The following is a 26,222-nucleotide window of genomic DNA, read 5'->3' as shown; positions in this document are numbered from 1 at the left end:
ACCACGCCCCTGCGCTCGCTGTTTGGCCTGGGCGATCTGATGAAACTTCCCGCACGCATTACAGGAGCCAGGCAGCGGCTGTAAGTGAACGCCAGCCCGCCGCCCCGCAGCACGACCCGCTCGCGCCCAGGTAAGCGAGGCCCCGCAGAGCCGCGCCGCGCGCGGGGCGAGAGGATTCGCTGCAGCCCGGCTGCGCGCGCGGTCCTTGGCGGATGCTGCGGCGCCCGCGGCTGTCCAGGGCGGGGCGGGCGCCCGGCGATTGTTGCGCACCTGGGAGCGAGTGGGCCGGGGAAGACCTGGGCGGTGGGCGGGAGGTTGTAGAGTGCATCACCGAGGGGAGCCTTGGCTGCTCGGGAGAGACGGCTGCAGAGGCCCTGAGTCTGGCCCCCGTAACTGTTATTTCTTTTACTGTATGACATCAAAGCCTGGGACATTTAGCAATCCGAGGGCCCTGCGGTGGACCTGCTGGAGCATGCACGTGGCGGGGCAGGTCGGATGTCGCCGGGTCTTGCCTGGGATGGGTCCTGATTCTGGAGGGAGGGTCTCCGGCGTTATGCGTCTCTCTGGGTCGCGCGCTCCCACTCCTTCCTGCTCACTTTCCCACCCCGTCCTGTTACCCCACTTTGGTTCCGCCCTGCAAGTCTGAAATCACAAGCTCTGCCAAGAAGAAATCTGTTCTGGGAGACAGGCGGCCAAGTACAGAAAAAGGCGAAAGAATCATCGTGCCTTTTTAAAAGGTGTAGTTTTGTTCTACAGTGCTGCCTACCCATTATTGTAACTATGTAAAGGTTTTATTTTCCCTACCCTTGGCCTACTTGATTTCCATCGCCCTGCTTACTGAATTAATAATTTGGAAGAACTAACAACTCTTTTATTTCGGATTGATGCCCTTACCATATGATCAGTTACAAATAAGTCTTGTACCTGTCCATGGGTTGAATATTGAGATCTTAACTTAAAAACACGGAGATAATAATTTTAGGTAGACCAGAAGTTAAAATACATTACTATGGCGCTGTCCAGCTCGGTAGCCACCTGTAATTTGCATGTATCTAGTACTTGAACTGCTGGATTGTTTAAATTGAGATGTATGATAAGTAAAATACACTAGATTTTGATGGTTTAGAAAAAGCAATATAATTTTGTCTTTTTTATGTTTATTACGTTGTTCGGTGTATGTTGTGTTAAATAAATTATATTTGAAATTATTTTCCCCATTTTCTTTTCTTTTTTTTTTTTTCCTGTTTTTTTCGAGATAGGGTAGCCCAGGCTGACGTGGAATTCACTATGTAGTCGTCTCAGACTGACCTTGAACTCAACCGCAATCCAGTTCTCCTACCTCTGCCTCCTGCGTGCTAGGATTAAAGGCCTGTGTCACCACATTGACCTTTTTTTCTTATATTTTTTAATAGAGTTTAATAGTACATCTAAAAATCACAAGTATGGGTCACATTCCTATTGGACTGCATTGTGTGTTTAGGAGGAGACATGGAAAATTACTGGGAACAGGCCAGTAAGGAAAATACACTATAAGTAGGGCCTCTGTTGCTTATAAGACCCGATCCAATAAAAACAACAGATGATAGTTTTAATTTGCGTGTTCCAGCTGAAGGAATTAAGTGTGCTTCCCAAGCTTTCTCTTTCCCTTCAGTTTAGTGCTCATTGAGTGTTTTACATAAAACACTTAATGCCTGGATTTGTTAAGCAGTTTTAAGTCTTAGGTGAGTGATTCTTTGATGACCACATTTATTTCAAACCACTTTCCTAACCCAATTTTCACTAGTTTTGAGTTCAAGGTTTGCTGCTCATCTGGGTCACATCTTAAGTCTCAGAGAATTTTCCCAGTAAATCTCCGTAAATCTCAATGCAGGCTGTTTGGCGAACTTCACAGAAGGGGGTTGTTTGATACTTTGTTTCAAATTGCTTGGGTTTATAAACTTTTTCCATTATTTTGATCTGGCCTTACTGCAAGGGCAACCAAACCTTTGGCTCATTTTGGTACAAATGAAATATCATCAAAGTGGAGATGTAATGTGAATATGTAGTTCTTTTTCTTGTAGGATATTTGTTCCAGATGATCTGGTTATTTTCTGCAGATTGGCATTTTTAGCAAATGATAAAATATTTCTTAAGGTAGTGATTTTTATTAAATTATTTTGAGCTGGCAGTATTCAAATGAAGCAGCCACTTTTTTCTCAGTTGGTAACATGAAATTGGAAATCAAGTGAACATTTGTGAGTATTCTTTCTGACCTATAGGAATACATTAAGTCACCCCCTCCTCTCCCAATGCCACCCCTGGTATTGCTGTATGCGCACACACAAACACACACACATCCTACCTATTTTGTGTACTAACCAATATAGCTTTGAGACAGAAATATTTGAGAACTTTTTTTTTAATCATTTAGGGGATTTTGTTAGTGAATATTTTTGTTTTGAGAAGCTGGCTGGCCTTGAACTCAATATGTAGCTAAGGATGTCCCTTAACCTTGTTATCCCCTGCCTTCATCTCACCAGTGCTGGAATTACAGGCATATCATTTGTCAACTCAAAATGCTTGTTAGGGGATCTGATACGAGTTTGTTTTCATTTTTGCTTACTTTAATCACATTCAGGTAAATTATGGAGAGAATTAGCTAGAGATTGGGAAATGTTTGTAATAGCTTTCTGTCTTAATATTACACTCAGCAGCATATATGACCTGCTATTTATACCTTCTATATTCTACCTCCAGTTATTACAGGTTTAGAGAGGGCATTTCCTTGTCAGTGAGACACATGAGGAGACTGTACTAATCTAAGGATTCTCTGGGGGTGTTTTGGAGCTTTTGAATTCTGGGCTCGAGAAGGCTGACATCTCTAGCTAGCTTGCAGCCAGCCTGCACATATATGATTCTGGAAGCAGATCTGGGCTACAGAGACAGAATCTGGCTTGGATGCTGCCCACTTGCAACTGACTACCAAATCCCAAGGTGGGAGAGGTGTAGGCTTTGGCTAGGTGCTCAGCTGCTGTATATGATTAGACGTAAAGACCATCTTGTCGGTTTTGAAAGTGGTAAGTAAATTCAGTCATTCTCCTGTGTGCCTGCTGACTCAGCAAGAAAATTGCTGTTGATAAGATGGTTTGTTTCTGGAAGTAAAGATTAAATACTGACTATGTGCTTGGTCTGTTTTTCTCCAGAGAACTCTCAGCGCCGTCGCACCATGTGTGGCATCTGGGCCCTCTTCGGCAGTGATGACTGCCTTTCTGTGCAGTGTCTGAGTGCTATGAAGATTGCACACCGGGGGCCAGATGCCTTTCGTTTTGAGAATGTCAATGGATACACCAACTGTTGCTTCGGATTTCACCGCTTGGCTGTGGTTGACCCCCTGTTTGGAATGCAGCCAATTAGAGTGAAGAAATATCCTTATTTGTGGCTCTGCTATAATGGCGAAATCTACAACCACAAAGGGGTAAGTAGAGTGAACCCAGAAGATGCCTGCCTATGAGTTATTTATTTGACAGAGGGAGGAGGGGGGAGAGACAGATAGAATGGGCGTGCCAGATCTTCTGGCCATTGCAAACAAACTCCAGATGCATGCACCTCCTTGTGCATCTGGCTTATGTGGGTACTAGGGAAAGGCAAGCTTTTTAACTGCTAGTCCATCTCTCTAGCCCTGTAACATTTATTTTATAAAGCTCTTCCCTGTGGAGGGGAGTAGCATATTTAGAAGCCCTGTGATGAGAAGCATTCCTGGGGTGTTCTGAGTAAGTGGAGGGACGGTGGGGCTGGCAAGGTAGATAGGACCATTGAGTATGACCTAAGAGTCATTTTCAGAGTCGGGTATCATTCCAAGGACTGAGATTTTTTTTTTTTTAAAGTAGGGTTTCACTCTATCTTAGACTGGCCTGGAATTCACTATGTAGTCTCAGGGTGGCTTTGAATTTATGGCAATCCTCCTACCACTGCCTCCCAAGTGTTGGGATTAAAGGTGTGTACCACCATGCTTGGCTCCAAGGATTGAGAATTTTTTTTTAATTAATTATTTATTTGAGAGAGCTAGAGAGGAAAAGAGGCAGAGAGAGAGAGAGAGACTATGAATGGGTACACCAGGGCCTCCAGCCATTGCAGATGAACTCCAGATATATGTGGCACCTTGTGCATCTGGCATATGTGGGTCCTGGGGAGTTGAACTGAGGTCCTTTGGCTTTGCTGGTAAATGCCTTAATCACTAAGCCATCTCTCTAGGGCCAAGGATTGAAAATTTTGATGGAGGTATAGAATTAAATAGAGATTATCATATTTATATTGTTTTATAATACTGCCACTGAGAAATTTATTGCAGAGCACTACTTTGTGAATAACACTCTGTGTGGGCATGGGGGAATCAAACCCAGGACTTCAGGCTTTGCAAGCAAGTGCCTTTTACTACCAAGCTATCCCTCTAGCCTTTATCCTTTAATATTTTAAAACTATTTTGTTTTCATTTATTTATTTGAAAGAGGCAGAGAGAAAAAGAGAGAGAATGGGCATGCCAGGTCCTACAGCCACTGCAAATGAACTCCAGATGCATTTGCCACCTTGTGCATCTGGCTTATGTGGGTCCTGGGAAATTGAACCAAGGTCCTTTGGCTGTGCAGGCAAGTGCCTTAACAGCTAAGCCATCTCTTCACCCCTATCTTTTAATTTTGAAATAATTTCACTATGTAGTTTTAGGGTGGCCTTGAACTCATGGAAGTCTTCCTACCTCTGCCTCCCAAGTGCTGGGATTAAAGATATGTGCCACTAGGCTTGGCTTTGAAATAGCTTCAAACATAGGGAAAAGAACAGCAATGAGCATTGAGGGTGACAACTATTAATATATGCCCTCATTTTTACTTTCTCTCTGTAGGGATGCATATTTCTTTTGGGTGTTGTCATTTTAGAGTGTGTTGTAGATATTATGGCACTTTCCTCCAAGATATATAAGCATTTGTCTTCAAAGAATAAATGTATTGTTTTAGCTAACTTCAATACCATTATTAAGCCTAAGACTCTAATACCATCTTTTTGTAGTTATTTTGGCTTTTATGTGTATGTGTGTGTGTTTGTGTGTGGGGGTTCATGTAGGTGAATGTGTGTGTGGAGGCTGGGGATATCCTCAAGTACTTAAGTACTATAGTACCATTCCTTTGGTTCTGTCTACCTTTTTTATTTGGGTCTTTTGAGGTAGCGTCTCACTCTAGCTGGCTGACCTGGAATTCACTGTGTATTCTCAGGGTGGCCTCAAACTCACAGTGATCCTTCTACCTCTGACTCCAGAGTGCTGGGATTAAAGGTGTGTGCTACCACGCCCAGCTGTCCACTTTTTTTTTTTTTTCCTTGAGATTGGAATTTGCCAAATAGGATCTAGATTGAGCTCCAGTAATCCACCTGTCTCTTCTCCCAGCACTGGGATTACAAATCAAGTACATTTTTTTTAATGTGTTCTGGGAATCAAACTCAGGTTATCAAACTTGTATGACACACACTTTACTGACTTTTTTGACCCAGTAATGTCATCTAATATCCAGTTCATATTTAAATGCCTTCAAGTGTCCCAGTGAATGTATGTGTGGTATGTTTAATTTGTTGTTGTTTTTAAATAATTAAATAATTTAACAGAAGGGAGTGGAAAGAGGCAAATAGAGAAAGAGAATAGGCACACCAGGGCTTCCAGATACTGCAAGCAAACTTCAGACACATGTGGCACCTTGTGCATCTGGCTTATGTGGGTACTGGAGAATCAAACCTGGATTCTTAGGCTTTGCAGGCATGGTACCTTAACTTCTAAGCCATCTCTCCAGCCCATTTTATTTATTTATTTGGGACAGAACAAAGCAGATAGAGAGTGAGAGAGCGTATCCATGTTCCATGGCCTCTTGCTACTGCAAGTGGACCTCTGATGTTTGTGTCACTTTGTGCAACTGGTTATATGGGTACTAGGGAATCTAAACCAGGCTGTCAGTCTTTGCAAACTAAAGCCTTTAATTGCTGAGCCATCTCCCCAGTTTTTTGTTTTTTTTTTTAATGGCAGATTTTAATCAAGGTTAGGGGTAGGATTTGGTTCTGATGATTTTTTTTTAAATTTTAAAACTTATTTATTTGAGCAAAACAGAGAAAGAAGCTGGTGAGAGAGAGAGAGAGAGAGAGAGAGAGAGAGGGAGGGAGAGGGAGAGGGAGAGAGGGCATGACGGGGCCACCAGCTACTGCAAATGAACTCCAGTTGTATGCATCACCTTGTGCATCTGGCTTATGTGGGTACTGGAGAATCGAACCTGGGTCTTTAGGCTTTGCAGGCAAGTCCCTTAACCACTGAGCAATCTCTCCAGCCCCAATTTTGGATAATTTTTGAGAGTTATTTATTTATATCTGCTCTTCCCTAATAGGAATTTATTTTCTAGCTATTTTTATGTCTGAATAATAGCTTTTGCCAATTTGCTTGCCTGTAGGAACACTCTTGAAATAAGCTTCTCCTTTGAAAAGTTGTTTAGCTGATGCTTTTCACATACTTGTTAAGGGCCTACTAGCTACCAGATTAGGTCCTTGAAGATGAATGGTGAAGATAGGTAAGAATAGAGATTCCTGCTAGTGGGAGGTAGGACAGCAGTTCAGATATGACTAAGTCAAGTCAGCATCACATATATGAAAATACTAGATTATGCTTTATTGGCCTGGCTTTCCCCATAAGTGAGATAGGAAATACCTTGTTTTTCTTTAATAACATTGCTGCTTATTAATTTTGTTATATTAAGGTCTGGGAAGATGGCTCAGTGGTTAAAGGCATTTGCTGGCAAAGCCTGTTGGCCTGGGTTTAATTCCCCAGCCATCCACATTCCACATAAAGCTAGACATGCATTTGATTGCAACAGCATGAGAACCTAGTGGCCCCCTCCCTCCCATACATCCATATATCACTTCAAAATGAACTTATGTTAAATATTTTGAACATGTCTTTTCTAGATTAGCTAAATATGTTATATTTGTAAGGGAGTTCTATCAAGGAATCAAGCATATACAGTTTGGGGGTCAGAACAGTCTAAAGAGTAGAATGTGTATTTTAGGCTTGTTTAGACTATTTTCAGAAACATAGCACCAAACTCCCATCTCCTGCCTCCTAAATAAAAATGAAATGTGCTGCTATTAAAACCCAGCCCTGGTGTGCTAGGAATGGAGGGAAGCAGGGAAGGGAAGTTAGGGGGCCTGCAGCAGGTCAGCTGCAGCATGACTTCAGGACAGTGGCAAGACAGGAATTTGAATCTAAAGAGCAGCTTGTGGGTGTGATTTCAGTAGGAGTTCATACATCAGAATTAACCAACAAATGTTTAGGGCAAAGGGAAAGGTTGGAAGCAAAGGAGGTAGTTTGGAAGCTGTTGCTGGCTAATATTATCACATGCTTAAAGAAATTTGTCTTTTGGGTACTTCTGCCCTGAATGGTTTTTAAACCACGTCTGCTGGAGACAGGATCATCCTGAGGTGTCCCCTGCAGAGAGGAGAGACCTGGCACTGGTGCTGTAGAGGCAGCCAAAGCCCATGTTTGGTTGCTGTGTCCTAGTGCTTTTAGACTGAAGGCTCACACAGTAGAGGGCAGAGCTACATTGTGAAACTTATAGTTTTCTGTGCTTCTGTATCTATGTATTTATTTATAAACAGACCTTGAGGGCTGGAGAGATGGCTTAGCGGTTAAGCTTGCCTGTGAAGCCTAAGGATCCCGGTTCGAGGCTCAGTTCCCCAGGTCCCACGTTAGCCAGATGTACAAGGGGGCGCACGCGTCTGGAGTTCGTTTGCAGAGGCTGGAAGCCCTGGCGCGCCCATTCTCTCTCTCTCCTTTTATCTGTCTTTCTCTCTGTGTCTGTCGCTCTCAAATAAATAAATTAAAAAAAAAAAAAACAGACCTTGAGTTCCCTATGTGGCCAAGGGTGACCTTGAACTCCTGATTCTGCCTCTGCTAGAGTTATAGACATTGCCATCATGCCCAGTTTTATACATTGCATTGAACCCAGGTCTTGGTGTGTACCACACAAGCACTGAGTTAAATCTCCGGCACTAGATTTACTATTGAACTTTCAAAACATGGGGTATACATATAGAGAAAAAGGACTATAAGAGCTTTCCAGCCATAACAGAGCCAGTGGAGAGAGCACATGTCAAGTCCTTATTTTGCAATGGGGCAGGGACAGCTCTTTGCTGCTCATGAGGAGCATGTGGACTGGTAAAGCCCAACTGTCATTTTTTTCCATTAGGAAAAGTGGCTTCACTGTCACCATATTCGAAGAAGGACTGAATGTTGTAGTCCATCTCTAAGGGCCAGAGGCTTGTTTTTGAGCTGTGTGTCTATCATTGTGATGGAATCATTTATTAGTCAGAGAAGAGGGGCAAACATGACACTTGTTCTTTTGCCATATATATATATAATTCTATATAGTTACTTATAAACAGAGACAGACACAAAGAGAATGGGTGCACCAGGGCCTCTTGCCTCTCAAGTGAACTCCAGATACTTGTGCCACATTGTATATCTGGCTTTACATGGGTACTGGGAATTGAACCAGGGTTGTCGGGCTTTGCAGGCGAATGCCTTAACTGCTGAGACATCTCTCCAACCCTATAAGTGCTCTGTATTTTTATAGGTAGGTCTTTGAGGATGAGCTGAAGAATCTCAGCTGATTCTGTGATTCCAAACCAAAGGTTGACAGTTGATGAATACACATTTAGTCATGGCAACTAGGAAAATTCTTTTTAGTTTGTTGGCTCTTTGTAAACACATCAGTTCTACAGTCACAGATTGAAACAAACATTGGTGGAAAACATGAAGGGAGATAAGTTATCCATACTGAACATGTATAGATTTTTGTTTGTCATTCTGTAAACAATATAGTGTAACAACTATTCACAAAAAACTATTTATCTTGTATTAGCTATTGTAAATGATCTAGAAATGACATGAGCACACAGGAGAATGTATGTAGATCACATGTAAATACCACACCATTTCATATAAGGAATTTGATCACCTGAAGATTTTGTTATCAGTGGGAGGATGTCCTGGGGCCAGAGGATGACTGTATATGTGTATGTATAACCTACACAGTGCAATGTGCATTTCAGCCCCCACTTGTGTGCCTGTTACTCTCATACATTGCCACTGTGCATCATTTATCAGTATGCCTCTAACATTGTCATGGGTTCAGCCTGTGTTATAAAGAATTTGAAGAATTTTGAGTGGGGCTGTGTTTTTTTGCTTGTTTGTTTTTTTGTTTTTCAAGGTAGGGTCTCACTGTAGCCCAGGTTGACCTGGAATTAATTCACTCTGTATTCTCAGGGTGGCCACAAACTCACGGCAGTCCTCCTACCTCTGCCTCTCAAGTTCTGGGATTAAAGGTGTGCACCACAACGCCTGGCTAGAGCTGTGTTTTGATAATGCTATCATTCCTTTAAATCACCAAAGAACATGAAATAATGATTGAACATTATTGAACCAAGTAGCCAATCAATAGAAAAATCATTAATAAACATCTATGGTTCCTGACATTTTTGTTTTGCTCTGTTTCTTTAAGCTACAACAGCGTTTTGAATTTGAATACCAGACCAAAGTGGATGGTGAGATAATCCTTCATCTCTATGACAAAGGAGGCATTGAGCAAACAATCTGTATGTTGGATGGGGTGTTTGCATTTATTTTGCTGGACACTGCCAATAAGAAAGTATTCCTGGGCAGAGATACCTATGGAGTCAGGCCATTGTTTAAAGCCCTGACAGAAGATGGATTTCTGGCTGTGTGTTCAGAAGCGAAAGGTAATGAAGGAATTTTCCTTACTTTTCATTATTTTTTACATGTTTAAAATTTTCTTCTGTATATTTTCTTTTCTTGTGTGTGTGTTGGGGGGGGTGAGGGCCCTAGCTATCCCTGGGGGTTGTTGGCTACCAACGTCCCGGGTGCAGGAGGAGCTGGGGGGAGCAGGGTAAATGCGATGGACAGTGAACCACCTGGGAGACAGTCTGATGGGTAGTGCTTTTTTTGTCTCATTTATTCAAAATGGGAGTGGGTTTACAAACATTTGGGAAAGGTTGAGAAGGCACACACAGACTGTAAGGTGTTTGGATACATAGATTTATGGGTTGCTATCTAGTTGGTTGGTGTTGGAAGGCAGAAGTTGTGAGGGAGAAGTTGCAAGGGAGGTAACAGAAGCTATGTGACTTCAGCCAGATATTGGATGCCCACAGCAACAAGGAGACTGTTTACTACCATATAAGGGTCTCTTGGGGAGCTGGCCACAAGGTCAGGAACTAGGCAGGGTTTGGGGGGGAGACAGAACTTACACTATGGAATGTGCAGGTGCTTTGGGATGGGGGAAGGGCCCGCTGGTCCCATTTCCTTTGGGCGAAGATGAAGCACACCCTTTCTGAAGAAAAGGCCAACTGCAACCCCCACAGCCCAAGGTCCCCAACCATGTCTAATAGCCCAGGCCAGCTTTCTTACAGTCCCAGCCCATGTTTAGCATTGCCTGACAAGGGGTCATCATTTATGTGTAGAGTTTGTGGTGTAGTGTGTGATGTGATGTGTGTTGTAGTATATGCATGTGTATGTACACATGTGCACACATGTAGAGGCCAGAAGAGAACACTGGGTCCCCTTTCAGTTATCCACCTGTTTCCTTGAGATGGAATCTCTCAAACAACTCCTAATAGTAAACTTGACAGACAGTCACCTTTTCTCTTTTCCCTAGAGTACAGCAACTTGCATAATGGAGACCTTTGTAATTTCTTGAATCCTTTGTTGCTCAGTTTGTTTTTTTAAAATATATGTATTTATGTATGGGATGGCTCTATTCGTATACAGGGTAGAAGGGAAAATGTCTGACTTGTAAATACCTGACCTTGAAGTACTTAAGGAAGGGTGGTTTTGCTTGTGGAAGGATTGGGAACCATAGCTGTTTTCTGAGACCTTACCTTGAAACAAAAGAAGAATTTAAAGCCGGGCAGAGGTAAGAGGGTCGCCATGAGTTCAAGGCCACCCTGAGACTCCATAGTGAATTCCAGGTCAGCCTGGGCTAGAGTGAGCCCCTACCTCGCAAAACAAAACAAAACAAAAAAAAAAAGAATTTAGTAATGACAAAAAATGACTCATAAATTTAACAGACCTAAATTCATCCTTTCAGAATTAATGTGGTTTGCATTTCTTTGCTTTAGTTATAAGAAGTAGATTTTCTTGATCAGAATTTCCAGTGAAGGGCTCGAGAGATATGGCTTAGCAGTTAAGATACTTGCCAGTGAAGCCTAAGGACCCAGGTTCAATTCCCCAATATCCATGTCAAGCCAGATGCACAAGGTGGCAAAGGTGGCACATGCATCTTGAGTTGGCTTGCAGTGGCTAGAGGACCTACTGCACTCATTCTCTACTCTTTCTCCCTCAAATAAATAAAAAATAAATTCCGGGGCTGGAGAGATGGCTTAGCGGTGAAGCGCTTGCCTGTGAAGCCTAAGGACCCCGGTTCGAGGCTTGCTTCCCCAGGTCCCACGTTAGCCAGATGCACAAGGGGGCGCACGCGTCTGGAGTTCGTTTGCAGAGGCTGGAAGCCCTGGCGCGCCCATTCTCTCTCTCTCCCTCTATATGTCTTTCTCTCTGTGTCTGTTGCTCTCAAATAAATAAATAAAAATTAAAAAAAAAATTCCAGTGAAGAAGTAGAGATTTAAAAAAATGTGGCAGGACTATTCACTGGGGAAAAATCTTTAAGAAATTGTTGCTATAGCTATACATAGGTTTAAAAAAATGAAGTTTTGGCCAGGCATGGTGGTGCACACCTTTAATCCCAGTACTTGGGAGGCAGACGTAGGAGGATCACCGTGGGCCACCCTGGTACTACATAGTGAATTCTAGAATTCTAGGTCAGCCTGGGTTACAGTGAGGAGACCCTAACTTGAAAAACCAAAAAAAAAAAAAAAAAAAAAAAGTTTTGGGTCTTTAGTTCATAAAGAAGCATTACCCACTTATGACATCAATGCAGTTTTACCATATTTTCTCCCTTCCAAATCTTAATCAGGCTCAATAGATCCTGCTTCTGACATCAGGCAAGATCAGGCATGTTAGGGTGTGAGCACAGGCAATTTTGCAGCATATCTCTGCCATTCATCTTTCTAGTAAATGCATGGTACTTGGATAAGTAATCTTCTCCCCCTTATTTTCCTTGTATAGTTAGTCATATATTTGTTTTTCCAAGGGAAAATGGGAATTTAGAAGCCATTAGGTAAAGACACAAGTTACTGAAAAGTGTTTTTTAACTTTACTTTTTCTGAATTTCTAGGTCTTGTTACATTGAAACACTCCACAACTCCATTTTTAAAAGTGGAACCTTTTCTTCCGGGTCACTATGAAGTGTTGGATTTAAAACCAAATGGCAAAGTTGCATCTGTGGAGATAGTTAAATATCATCACTGCAGGGATGAGCCTCTGCACGCCCTCTATGACAGTGTGGAGAAACTCTTCCCAGGTACCTCCCCTGCCTCTCCGCACAGCACTAGCCATTCGCACATCGTGTGAGTGACTGGGCTTTAAAGACCTGTTCCCTATTGGATTTGGAGGTGACATGTTGGATTTTGGCATACTTCCTCTGGAGCGATGGCTGTCCTGATGAGTGCACACTATGTGCCTCATCTCAGTAGCCAGCTCAACCTCGCTTCTCTGGAACTGGCTCATTCACTTTCTGTGTTTGCAGGTTTTGAGATAGAAACTGTGAAGAACAATTTGCGCATCCTTTTTGACAATGCTGTTAGGAAGCGCTTGATGACAGACCGAAGGATTGGCTGCCTTCTGTCAGGTGACTCAACTTAAAAGAAAAGGATACTATTTTGCATGTGTTTAATGAAAACTTCTAGCTTTCCCTAAGGTTTTGACTGTAAAATACTTGTATGATTTAATCTTTGCTGTAATACATGATGTAAATGTTTTTAAAGCTGAATTAATAAGTGTCAGAGCTAATTAGTAATTTTTATTTTAGAATTCTGTGAACTGATTTACTATTTTTTATTTGGGAGAAATGGGAACTTGAGGGCCTCCAGCCAATGCAAATGTACTTCAGGCATATGCACCACTTTGTATGCCTGACTTTATGTACATGGGTACTGGAGAATTGAACCCAGGCTTGTCAAGTCAGGCTTTATAAGCAAGTGCCTTTAACCACTGAGCCATCTCCCCAGCCCTGAATTGCCTTTTTAAAAAAAAAAAAAAAGTATATGTATTTATTTATTTATTTGAGAGAGAGAGATACAGAAATAGGATGGTAGAGGGAGAGAGAATGGGTGCGCCAGGGCCTCCAGCCACTGCAAACAACTCCAGATGCATGCACCCCCTTGTGCATATGGCTTATGTAGGTCTTGGGCTTTGCAGGCAAGCACCTTAACTGCTAAGCCATCTCTCCAGCCCTGAACTGCCTTTTAAATCAATTTAGATACAGTTAACTATGTTTGTATCCAATAATATTATTTATATTTATATATATATATATATATATATATATATATATATATATATATATATATACATACATATATATATATATATTTGCTTATTAAAGTTGATTTTAGTTTATAAAATTGGCAATTTTAAGGGTCAAATTGCAATCCTGATATTAAATAGGAGTGGAATTATATCTACCCTGTCTAATAGAGGTTCATAACCATTCTTCTTGCTCCCATGCTGTAGGGGGCTTGGACTCCAGTTTGGTTGCTGCCACCCTGTTGAAGCAACTCAAAGAGGCCCAGGTTCCATATGCACTCCAGACATTTGCAATTGGCATGGAAGATAGCCCAGATCTGCTGGCTGCTCGAAAGGTAGGGTGCCATCTCTGCCTTGTTAGGTAGCTGCAACAAACTTATTAGGATGAACAAGTCAATCATGATTCTATTTCTGCTGCTTATTGTCTCTGGTAGTTGTTGTAAGTAAACTGAGAATGTTTGTTGAGTATATGCTCTGTTTTACACTGAGTTCTGGGTACTTTTATCTATCATGACTCAGAATCCTCACAGACTGATAATTCTGTACTTTGAAAAATAAGGGCAAGGCACAGAGTTAATGCTGCAGGCTTTGCTGAAGACTGAAGGTTGCAAATTCTGATTCTACCATGTAAGTGTTGACCTCAGCATCATAGTCTTCATAATGGTAGAATAGGACAGAGCACCCCTTCCCTTTTTCCTCTTTTATTATATTTTTTGGCTGTTTTGAGACAGGGTCTCACACTATAGCTCAGGGTGGTCTGGAACTTAATATGTAATCCAGACTGACCTCAAATTTGTGGCAATCCTGCCTCAGCCTGCCGAGTCCTGGGATTACAGGCATGAGAGTCACCATGACTGGTTTATGATGGAGTTGTTTGGAAGTAATGTGTGAGATAGAACCTAGCATGAAGTAAGTACTTGGTAAACATGAGCTACTACCAGCTATTGTTTTTTTTTTTTTTTGTTTTTGAGAGAGAGAGAGAGAGAGAGAGAGAAAGGGAGAGGGGAGGAGAATGGCCAGATGCATGCTACACTTGCACGCATGTGTGAAGATATTGTGCACTTGCTTGACTGCATCTGCCTTATGTAGGACCTGGAGATTTGAACATGAATTCTTAGGCTTTGCAGGCAAGTACCTTAACTGTTTGGCCATGTCTCCAGCCCCAGGTTTTATTTATCTATTTATTTATTTATTTATTGAGCATTGTGTTTAGAACTAGGCAGAGCAGACCTTACACATACTCAGTACAAAAAGCCTGGCTCTGGAAAGACCTAGAATGGATAAGAAAGGGCTAGAGTGTAGTCTCAGTGCAAGCTAGTAAATGCTAGAAGAATCCAAGACAGACAAAGAAAGAAGAGGGCCATTCCATGCAGGAATAACTTGCTGAATACAAGACTAAGCATTTCTACTAGTCTAAAAGGGTTTAGAGGGTACCATGATGGACTAGAGAGAGATGAGCCAAATTAGGTAAAATAGATGGGGAGGGTGGGGCACTGATTGGCAGCCTCAAGACTGTTAGGTCGCAACCTTGCCTTGGAAAGAGCTGCTGGGGGCTTTACTTCTAATGGTGGAGCTGGAAGCTGAGAGGGCTAGGACTCCTAGCAGCATGGCTGACTTCATGATCTGGGGAATGGTTGCCTTTTTGCCTTGATTATTTTCTATATGTTGATTCATAATGCCTTGTGAACTATTGTCTCTGTTTCCTTTTCAAGAGTAGCTTTTTTCTTTAAGAAATATACTGATTTCTGTTCATTAAATCAGGTGGCCAATCATATTGGAAGTGAGCATCATGAAGTCCTTTTTAATTCCGAGGAAGGCATTCAGGCCCTGGATGAAGTTATATTTTCCTTGGAAACTTATGACATTACAACAGTCCGAGCATCTGTGGGTAAGGTATTTGGGATATTAAAAGGAGTAATTTTTTTTTAATACTGAGAAAGTAGAAGGCTTAAGAGAGCATTTCAAACAATAATTTAAAAATATTATATATTGATTATAAACAAAATTCCATTTAAGAGTTCCCTGAGTTTCTTTGAGAGTGAAGAGAGTACTAAACAAATATACCAGGTCTTCTGCACATTGACTGTTTATAAGGTGTAATCTGTCTACATTCTAAACAAAATGCTTTATAAAAAAATTAATTAACAACATTTCACATTTACTAAGCTTTTACCAAGTGCTTCCTGAGGCAGGAAGACTGTCCTGAGTTTGACATTTATGATATCACTGTTGCAATTTTCCCAAGTGTGCATGTATGCTTTTGGTCCTCCTTTTCTCCCACTTTCTCTGTACACTGTCTTGTATATACAGTTGGATCAATACATTCATGGATTCATCGTCCTTGAATTCAACCAATCAAAAGCTTGAAAATTTGCAGAAAAAATTATATATCTTGGCCGGGAGTGGTGGCACACATCTTTAATCCCAGCACTTGGGAGTCAGAGGTAGGAGGATTGCCCTGAGTATGAAACCACCCTAAGACTACATAGGGAAGTCTAGGTCAGCCTGGGCTAGAGCAAGACCCTATCTTGAAAAACCACAAAAAAGAAAAGAAAAAATATATCTTACTATAGAGATTTTATTGTTGTCATAATTCCTACTATATGAGGTAACAACTGTTTATATGGCGTTTGCTGCCCTAGGTATTAAAGGTAATTCAGTCTGGGTATGATGGCACGTGCCTTTAATTCTAGCACTTGGGAGGCCAAGGTAGGAGGATCACTATGAGTTCAAGGCCACCCTGAGACTATATAGTGAATTCCAGGTCAGCCTGGCCTGGAGTGAGCCCCTACCTCTAAACAAACAAACAAACAAAAAGTAATCCAGAGATGATTTAAACGAAAGTACAGGAACATTTAGAGATGCTCCAGGTTCAGTTGTAGACCTCTGCATTAATGCAAATATCTCAATAAAGTGAGTTATTAATCATTTTTATTTCTCAATGTATATAACTTAATTTACACTGTACTATAGTCTTAAATATGCAACAATACTATGACTAAAAATAAAAATATAAACCTTAACTTAAAAATGTACAGAAATACTTAGAGATGTTGCAGGTTCAGTTCTAAACCTCTGCATTAATGCAAATATCTCAATAAAGTGAATTATAAATTTTTATTTCTCAGTACATATAAAAATTAATTTTGCACTATACTATAGTGTTATGTATACAACAATACTATGTTTTCAATTACAAATATAAACCTTAACTTAAAAGTAATTATTGCTGGGCTGGAGAGATGGCTTAGCGGTTAAGTGCTTGCCTGTGAAGCCTGAGGACCCCGGTTCGAGGCTCGATTCCCCAGGACCCACGTTAGCCAGATGCAGAAGGGGGCACACGCGTCTGGAGTTCGTTTGCAGTGGCTGGAGGCCCTGGCGTGCCCATTCTCTCTCTCTCTCTCTATTTGCCCCCCCCCCTCTGTCACTCTCAAATAAATAAATAAAAATGAACAAAAATTTTTTTTTTTAAAAAGTAATTATTGCTGGGCAGTAGAGATGTCTTAGTTAAGGTGCTTGCCTGTGAAGTCTAAGGACCCATGTTCCATTCCCCAGGACTCACATAAGCCATATGCACAAGGTGACTCATGTATCTGGAATTTATTTGCAGTGGCTGGATGCCCTGGCATGCCCATTTCTTTTCTGTCTATCTTCCTCTTTCTCTCTCTCTCTCAGTCTCTCTCTCTCTCAAGTATATAAATAAAGCTGAATAAAAGAATAATAAAAAACTATCACTAAAAACACTGCTGATCATCTGGCTGCTGGAAACATGATGCTTATATATTTGCCCAATAGAGTCACTGCAGACTTTCCGTTTATAAAGTAAGACATTTCTGAAGCACAGTAAAGCAGAAGTCCCATGAGTTCTGCAGTATGCAGGAGAGCCTGTGCATGTTTTATGCAAATGATCTACCACTTTATAGGGAGTTGAGCACCTGTGAGTTTTGGTGTCTGAGTGTCTTCTGGAACTAATCCCTAGTGAATCCTGAGGGAATCCTGTGGTTTTTATTAAATGGGGAAATAGGGCTATGTTGGAGTTCATTTTCCATAAAGAGTTCTTATTTTAGATGTATTTTGGTAAAAACTCCATCACACAACTTACCAAGTATTAGCAATTACTTCCTGCAAACAATACTGGTTTCATCTAGTGGGTGCATCCTGAGATTACAGATGTATCCCAAATCTGGTAGACCCATGCCTACTGAGCCTCTAAAATGCTACTAGTTAGATAGGCCTCTTTTTATATCATTTACCTTCAAATGTAAAAAAAGTTGTCTTGGGCCGGAGAGATGGCTTAGTGGTTAAGTGCTTGCCGGTGAAGCCTAAGGACCCCGGCTCAAGGCTCGATTCTCCACGACCCATGTTAGCCAGATGCACAAGGGGGCGCACGTGTCTGGAGTTCGTTTGCAGTGGCTGGAAACCCTGGCGCGCCCATTCTCTTCTGTCTCTCTCTCTGCCTCTTTCTCTGTCTGTTGCTCTCAAATAAATAATTAAAAATAAACAAAAAAAATTTTTTTTAAAGTTGTCTTGGCTGTAACACTGGTTGTTGCATCATGAATAAACAAGCACATTTGCAGTATATTTGTATTATTGAAACTTTATGGATTGGAGGCAGAATTAGGAAACAAAGAATGTATGAAAAGGTTATACTAAGAGGATGACGATAAAAATAGGTTGGGAAGAGACATTGGTTTAGAGGGACATGGAATTGGTAACAAGCAGGCATATTCTCAAAGTGTACACGGTCTCCATGATCAAATGGGAAATTTGGTAAGTGGAGAATGATAGTAGAAAAAAGCAAAACAAAATTTAAAGAACCTCTAAATTTATTTTCTGTTGTTACAACACAATACAAGCAGCTGGGCAGGTTTTACATACCTCAGAATTTTGGAGGCTGAAAGTCTTAACAACGTGGCATTCTGTTCAGAACCTCTCCTGACTGTATCCCATGTTGTTGTCATCAAGGAGTACGCATAAGAAATCAAATCACATACTGAGACCAGAAGCCAACAAACAGAAAAAGTTGTTTTATAGTAGTGCATTCTCATGAGAACTCACTCAGCCTCCATGAGGACTCCTTAATGCCTTCTAAGGAAAGACTCTCAAGGAACCAACAAATTCTGACCAGGCACTAGCTCTTGAAGGTTTCACCACCTCTCACATCTCCCCACCATGGACCATACCTCTAACACACCAACTCGTGGGGCGACAGACCCCCATCTAGTTCCAGCACTACTAAAATCTTTACAATGTCAGTATGCAAGGCATTATCCAATCAGGAAAAATTTCGTGGACATTCTGTGTCTTAATCTGTTCATAATAAAATCATTGGGGTGGGGAAATGGCTTGGAAATTGAAAGTGCTTGTTTGCAAAATCTCCCAGGCTGGTTTCAATTCTACAGCACTCACATAAAGCCAGATGCAAAGTGGTACATGCATCTGGAGTTCATTTGTACAGGCAAGAGACACTGTTGAACACACACACATATACACATGCACATTTACAAATAAATAAATAAAAATACAAATTTAAAAAGTACTCATTGGGCTGGGTATGGTGGTGCATGTCTCTAATCCCAGAGCTATGGAGGCAGAGGTAGGAAAATTGCTATGAGTTTGGGGCCAGCTTAAGACCACATTGTGAATTCTAGGTCAGTCTGGTTAGAGTGAGACCTTACCTCCCCCCCTCCAAAAAAAGAAAAAAAAAAGTCATTGGTTTCTGGGCTAAATTATTGTTAGAGTACAAATTTGGATTAATTACCTCCAAATGTCTTGAAAGTTTTAAGACCATTATTTTGGAAGCTGCCTTAATTTGTCATGGCACTTAACCTTGCACTTGTTTCTGAAAGTCACGTAACATTAATTTCCCTCTTATTTAAGGTATGTATTTAATTTCCAAGTATATTCGGAAGAACACAGACAGTGTGGTGATCTTCTCTGGAGAGGGGTCAGATGAGCTGACACAAGGCTACATATACTTCCACAAGGTGAGCACTCTGAAAAGTAGGGGCGAAAGGGATGCTATCTTCTATTTGCTGTCTTTGTCACGAGTAACATGTTGAGTATGTTGTGAGCTCATATATATGTGTGAAACCCAATTGTATCTATTCTTTCGGAAGAAGTATTAATAGCATCAGATACTTTTTAGTTTTTAAAATTATATAAAAGAATTGCCTTTTTATTTCTTAATCTCTGACATTATGGCTATTGCCCAGTATGTCCATCCTGCTGCCTCCCACGTGGACATTTTTGGAGGGAGGGAGATCTGTTTATAAGGCATCTACAATCTTGGCTGTCTTGTCAATCTTACTGTCTCCCCCACCTTCAGAGTTGGGATATATGCAGTAGAGGAATACAAGCTGTTTTGTGTGTCAGCAGCAAAGCTGTTCGACATTGTGTTTGTCAAACAGGCTCCTTCTGCTGAGAAGGCCGAGGAGGAGAGCGAGAGGCTGCTGAAGGAACTCTACTTGTTCGATGTTCTCCGCGCAGACAGAACTACTGCTGCCCACGGGTAACACCTTACGTGACGTCTAGTTGTAAAACTAGAAAGTAAACTCAAAAGGAACAACAAGACTTAAAAAATGAGATCAGTGGCTAGTTTTTTTATTTGTTTTTTTTTTGTGTGTGTTTTTTTTTTTTTTTTTTTTTTTAAGCTGGTTCTATGTTGTAGAGTATGATTTTGACTTTCAGAACTGGGCTATGGCCTAAGTGCTGTCAGGGTGATGGAGAAGGATGTGTTCTGTAGGTGTGTCAGACAGATTGTCCATCTTTAAAACGTAACAGCACTGAGCCACATCTGAATTTCCCCAAGGGAAGGCTGTGGCAGCTACTTTTAAGTCTTATGAGAAGTGTGGCCCTGAGGGCACAGGGAGAGAAGATGTAAGGGGTTTGATGAGGTCATAGAGAAGTGTCTTTATGTCCTTTCTTGGACATGTTGGGAATTGAAGACCTTCACTGTGCTTGGTGAGCACCTACCAGTAAATGTTTAGTTTCTTTTTTCAATCACAGTTTAAGAAATAAGGAAGGGGAATGAGGAATGGGCTGGACTCGTGATATTATCTGTCTGTTATGCACAACTGATGTGGCATTTGGTGAGGAGCATTTTTATTTTTCAGTTATGAGTGAGTGGTGAAAGAAAATTCTGAAGTATCATAATTGTTAATAAGAGACAATTTCATATAGAAATCATTGAGTCAGCAAGGTCTAGTATATATTTAAAGTATATGCATTCTTTTTTAATTTTAAAATTATTTTTTATTAGCATACAAGGAATTAAGTTTCACTATAAAATGTTTTCTTTTTGGTTTTTTGAAGTAGTATCTTGCTCTAGCCCAGACTGACCTGGAATTTACTATGTAGTCTCTGAATGGCCTTGAACTCAGAGCAATTTTCCTGCATCAGCCTACCATGTGCTGGGATTAAAGGCGTGCACCACCATGTTTGGCCTTCAGTGTAGAATTATTTTAAAACATTTTGTTTTTGTTTCCCTGTTCCCAGCTTTGCCTCCTTCCTCCTCCTTGTGCTCATTCCCCACCAGAGTCTCCTGATTTCATGCTGCTTTTTGGCCCTTGCCTTCTCATCTCTTGTCCTTCTCTTAGGATCTGCTGTCTAGTTTCATATCCTATATCCCTTATTTACATACATACCCTCATTAAAACGTACATACGTTATTGGTCATTAGGACACTCATGATTCTTAGCTTTCTCCTTTTAGAGGTACACAAACCATTCATATAACAGTAAGGGTCTCAAGCAGGAAATTCCACACCTTAGATGATGGACTTATTTTTAGTGAAGGTTTTCATTTGCTTTTGTTGATGTGGAATAGCCACTGGGATGGGTATAATAGGACTAATCAACATTACTCAATGTGGTTCGGGTGCTGGAAAGCATGGGCTGATGTAGATTTCCTCCTTGCAGCCTTGAACTGAGAGTCCCATTTCTGGATCATCGATTTTCTTCCTACTACTTGTCTCTGCCACCAGAAATGAGAATTCCAAAAGTAGGTAAATCAGCTTGCAATCAGAACTGTCCATGGTTGCAGGTTAACTTCATGACATCTAATAATGTGCCTGTTTTCCTGTCAGAATGGGATAGAAAAACATCTCCTAAGAGAGACATTTGAGGACTCCAACCTGCTACCCAAAGACATTCTATGGCGACCAAAAGAAGCCTTCAGTGATGGCATCACTTCAGTCAAGAACTCTTGGTTCAAGATTTTACAGGACTATGTAGAACATCAGGTATGTCTTGAAAAATATTTTTGACAATAAGAAAATTTAGTATAGAGCTGGAATCTTCTGTTGTTGATTGTTTGTTTTTGGTTTTATGAGGTAGGGCCTTGCTCTAGCCCAAACTGACCTGGAATTCACTATGTAGTCTGAGGGTGGCCTCAAACTCACAGCACCCCTACTACCTCTGCCTCCCAAGGGCTAGGATTAAAGGCATGTGCCACTACGCCTGGCAGAATCTCTGTTTTGTATTTAGTTGAATGCCTGTGTGCACTGGAGAGATTCACAGATCCTACAAATAACACCCCTTTTATAAAAATTATTTAAAAATTAAGTAGCATGATGGACTATGTAGCAGACAGCTTTAGGTTCACTGAGATGAACTTCCAGACCAGGCACAGTTATGGAGTAATGGATATTTATTGAAGCTTACAGATCCAGGGGAAGTTCCATAATGGCAGAAGAAGCTGGCCTGCCTTCACAGGCCCAAGCAGAGAGAGAGAAGCATAAGCCTAAAAGCCAAAACCCACAGCACACTTTAGGAACTCCAGCTAGGCACACTTTGCATATCTTTAGATTGAAATCTGAAACCCACCATCACATCTTAAGATCCACCCAGTGACACTGCCTCCAGCCAGGTGACAGCGGATGCAAATTACAAACAAACAACTGAATATATTGAGGGCCATCTATTCTATTCAAACCACCACAGACTATAAGTAATAATTAGAAGAGAAAGAGGGAGAGGGGCGACTTCGCAAAAGTGATCATTTTGCATTTTTGTTCCGAGTACCATTTGCTGTAGACGCAAGTGAATATGCCACTCAGCATCCACATATCAGAGAGATACAGATAACTGTTTTTTTATATTACTGTAGCATGTTTATTATCGATGTTTGGCACTTTCTAAGTAAGAGGTGCTTTAAAGGATGTTAAGTTATAATCATGCCTTTTTTTAACTTTCTTTTGGTTTTATGGTATCAGATCAAATACGAGTAAGATGTGTTCTCTTTTCACAGGTTGATGACACAATGATGTCAGCTGCGGCCCAGAAGTTTCCTTTCAATACCCCCAAAACAAAAGAAGGCTATTACTACCGTCAGATCTTTGAGCACCACTACCCAGGCCGGGCTGACTGGCTGACCCATTACTGGATGCCCAGGTGGATCAATGCCACTGACCCTTCCGCCCGCACTCTGACCCATTACAAGTCAGTTGCCAAAGCCTAGGCTTTCTCTCAGCTCTTGGGCAGGAGAAATGTTTCTTCTGGCTGTGGTCATTGGAAACAGATGTGAACAGTGACTGTCAACTGTTAGCCACCCAGCCTTGCTTGGGCATGAAAAAATAAATAAAAGACTTACATCTAAAATAGCATTCTGGTTGTGAATATGAATGGCTCCTCATTTTAAGTAACTAGACAGGGCTGGAGAGATGGCTTAGCGCTTAAGCACTTGCCTGTGAAGCCTAAGGACCCCGGTTCAAGGCTCGGTTCCCCAGGTCCCACGTTAGCCAGATGCACAAGGGGGCGCACGCGTCTGGAGTTCGTTTGCAGAGGCTGGAAGCCCTGGCACGCCCATTCTCTCTCTCCCTTTATCTGTCTTTCTCTCTGTGTCTGTCGCTCTCAAATAAATAAATAAAAAATTTAAAAAAAATAAGTAACTAGACAATGACCGGCTTGTGCTGTATGACCCCCATTGAGATCAGAGTAACCTAAGGTGATGGGACTGTCCTGATGTTTGCAAAGGCTCAGTGCTGTCCTGGCAAAGCTGCCTTGGGTCCTCCTGGACCTTGTGTCATAGTGTGGAGATGTTGTCTTAATTCTGACTATATTCCTAATAGCTGATTAGGCAGTCTGGGATGTGAGACCTTTGTGTGAATTTGTGACTGTTCTGCTTTGTAGGATGGGAACTCAGTCTTTTCTTTTTTTGGTTAATATTTTATTTTTTTTATTTATGGGAGAGAGGAAGAGAGAACTGGTGCACAAGAGTCTCTAGTCACTGCATTTGAACTCCAAACACATGCACCACCTTGTGCATCTGCTTATATGGGTTCTAGGGAATCAAACCTGAGTCCTTAGACTTTACAGGCAAGTGCATGGTGCCTCAACTGCAAAGCCATCTTTCCAGTCCAGTTCTTTTCTCTCTTTCTTTCTTTCTTTCTTTCTTTCTTTCTTTCTTTCTTTCTTTCTTCTTTCTTTCTTTTTTTTTTTTAATATTGAGCTAATGTGTCTTTTGGAGACCTATTCTAGAGCTGGAGTTAAACTTCTTAAATAAAGGATCAGACAGTATATAAATTAGGCTTTGTGGATCTCTATTGGAACTGTTTAGCTCTGATATGGTGTGAAAGCAGTTGCATAGACAATATAATTCACACAGCTGTATTATATTAAAACTTTATTTATAAAACTAAGTGGAGGGTCATAATTTGTACCTACTTCAGAGTGTATCAGTGGCCTTCTTGTTGCTGTGAACCTGACCAGAGTAGCTTAAGGAAAGAGTAGATTTTGGCTCACAGAGGATTCAGTCCATTTTGGCAGGGAAAGAATGGCAGGGGTCAGGCTGTAACAACACTTCAAGGCTCACCTCCAGTGACCCACTGCCTTTAGTAAGGCTCCACCTCCAAAAGGTCCCATAACTTCCCAAGCTGTTCAGTCAGTTGGAGACCAAGTATGCAAATGCATGAGCCTATGCAGAGCATTTTCCCTCCAACCACAATACAGGAACTACCAAAACTAAGCATTTCTGATCTGGCAATGGTAACTAATTTGAATGCTTGTTGATTGTTTCAGGACAGGATATTGAATTTAGCTATTAAAAACTTTCAAAAAGGGATTGATTGCTCAAGACTAGCTAATGGTGAGAGCTAGGCTTGGTAGAAGTATAATCTCAGCATTTGTGAGGTTGAGGCAGGAAGATCATGAGTTCAAGGCCAACCTGGGCTATCTACTGAGCCACTATCTCTACAACGAGAACAAAAAAAGTAATGGGAAAAGTGAACAGAATTAAAAACATTTTATTTGGGCTGGAGAGATTGCTCAGTGGTTAAGGTGCTTGCTTGTGAAGCCTAAGGACTCATGTTTGACCTGCCAGATCCCACATAAACCAGATACACAAGGTGACACGTGCATCTGGAGTTCGGTTACAGTAGCTGGAGGCCCGGGCCTGACAATTCACTCTCTGTCTCTCTCATTTTTTTTTTAAAGGTCAGTCTGTTGGGCTTGCCTCAAAAAAGTAATTATGTTTTTCATACACATTCACAGTGTATGATCAGTCCCTTCCCATGCCTTCTTTTCCCTCTTCCACTGAACTTTTTAACTCCCTTTTCTACTTTGATTTTTTTCCTCTCTCCTTCCATTATCCATTAGGAAATGTAGATGGGCACAGTACTGTACAGGTAAGGACATATCATGTTATGTCCCTGTCAGGTCATGAATGCAACAAGTGACCAGAGGGCTGCATTCTAAAATACTGGTTTTTTTTTTTTAAATTATTTATTATTTACTCATTTCAGAGAGAGAAAGAATGGGCATGCCAGGGCCTCCAGCCACTGCAAATGAGCTCCAGATGCATGTGCCACCTTGTGCATCTGGCTTATGTGGGTACTGAGGAATTGAACCTGGGTCTAAGTCAAGTACCTGAACTGCTAAGACATCTCTCCAGCTCTCTAAAATACTCTTCTTCCCTACTTCTGGCTTTTATATTCTTTCTTCCTATCTCATTTCCCTTCTGCAGTGTTCCCTGAGCCTTGGAAGACATGAGAGATATGTCCCATTTAGTGCTGAGCACTAAACAGACATTTATTCTCAGCACTTTGACAAGTTTTCAGTCTCCCAGGAGTAACCACCAACTGAGGGAAGCAGTGCTAATCTATGGGCATAAATTTTTGGAGGGCAACTTGATAGGCACATTCCTTTAGCCAGAAAGTAACTCCCTGGGGGCTATGACATTCCCAGTCTTAGGCTTTTGACTAGATTTTCAGTACTAGGCATGAATTTCCCTCTAATCAGATAACAGGTGTTTACCAACATAACAGGCCACTGTCACACTGGTGGGTAGTGCCTGTTGGTCGTGTAGCATGCAGGGTGAATATGTCACTAAGACTGTTGATGGTGTTTCTTCCCTGGCAGCCTGTCTAGCACTTTCCAGCACAATGACAGCAGGCCAGGAATTTTGTTGCTAAATTGGAATATGAGGTATTTGAGGATAGCTGTAGGCATTCACCAACATTTATAAATATCTCAAGGAAAGAGGAAACGTGAATACTGCATGGATTAATGATTATCTGATATTTGTAGGTGTTTGAACTTCTTATATGTAGCATGATTTAGCTCTATGCCTATTTCTTGTTAAAGTGGTATTGAAAATACTTTGGAAATTTATGAGTCCTGGTTGATAATAGTTACACAGTGGACACTATAAGATTACAGTATGGCATAAAGCACTAAGGTGTCAAGTTACCCTTCAGATTTGTAACTCTAGTGACTATTCTTACTATTTTTAA

At 41.2% G+C, this 26,222-nt stretch overlaps 1 protein-coding gene across 1 annotated transcript; it reads left to right on the top strand.

Moving 5' to 3' along the window:
- Nucleotides 1-23,091, top strand: Asns (asparagine synthetase (glutamine-hydrolyzing)). The gene is made up of 12 exons (XM_045160378.1): nucleotides 1-130; nucleotides 3,183-3,454; nucleotides 9,558-9,795; nucleotides 12,303-12,488; nucleotides 12,714-12,815; nucleotides 13,700-13,827; nucleotides 15,254-15,380; nucleotides 19,373-19,479; nucleotides 19,903-20,003; nucleotides 21,412-21,493; nucleotides 21,579-21,734; nucleotides 22,742-23,091. The coding sequence occupies exons 2-12, from the start codon at nucleotides 3,206-3,208 to the stop codon at nucleotides 22,949-22,951; spliced, it is 1,686 nt and encodes a 561-aa protein (XP_045016313.1). The 5' UTR covers nucleotides 1-130; nucleotides 3,183-3,205; the 3' UTR covers nucleotides 22,952-23,091.
- The last annotated feature ends 3,131 nt before the right edge of the window (nucleotides 23,092-26,222 follow it).

This window comes from Jaculus jaculus, chromosome 10 (genome assembly GCF_020740685.1).
Source record: "Jaculus jaculus isolate mJacJac1 chromosome 10, mJacJac1.mat.Y.cur, whole genome shotgun sequence".
Lineage (NCBI taxonomy): Eukaryota > Metazoa > Chordata > Mammalia > Rodentia > Dipodidae > Jaculus > Jaculus jaculus.
Note: the sequence above shows the minus strand (reverse complement) of the source record. Positions and strands in the feature narration are given on the sequence as shown.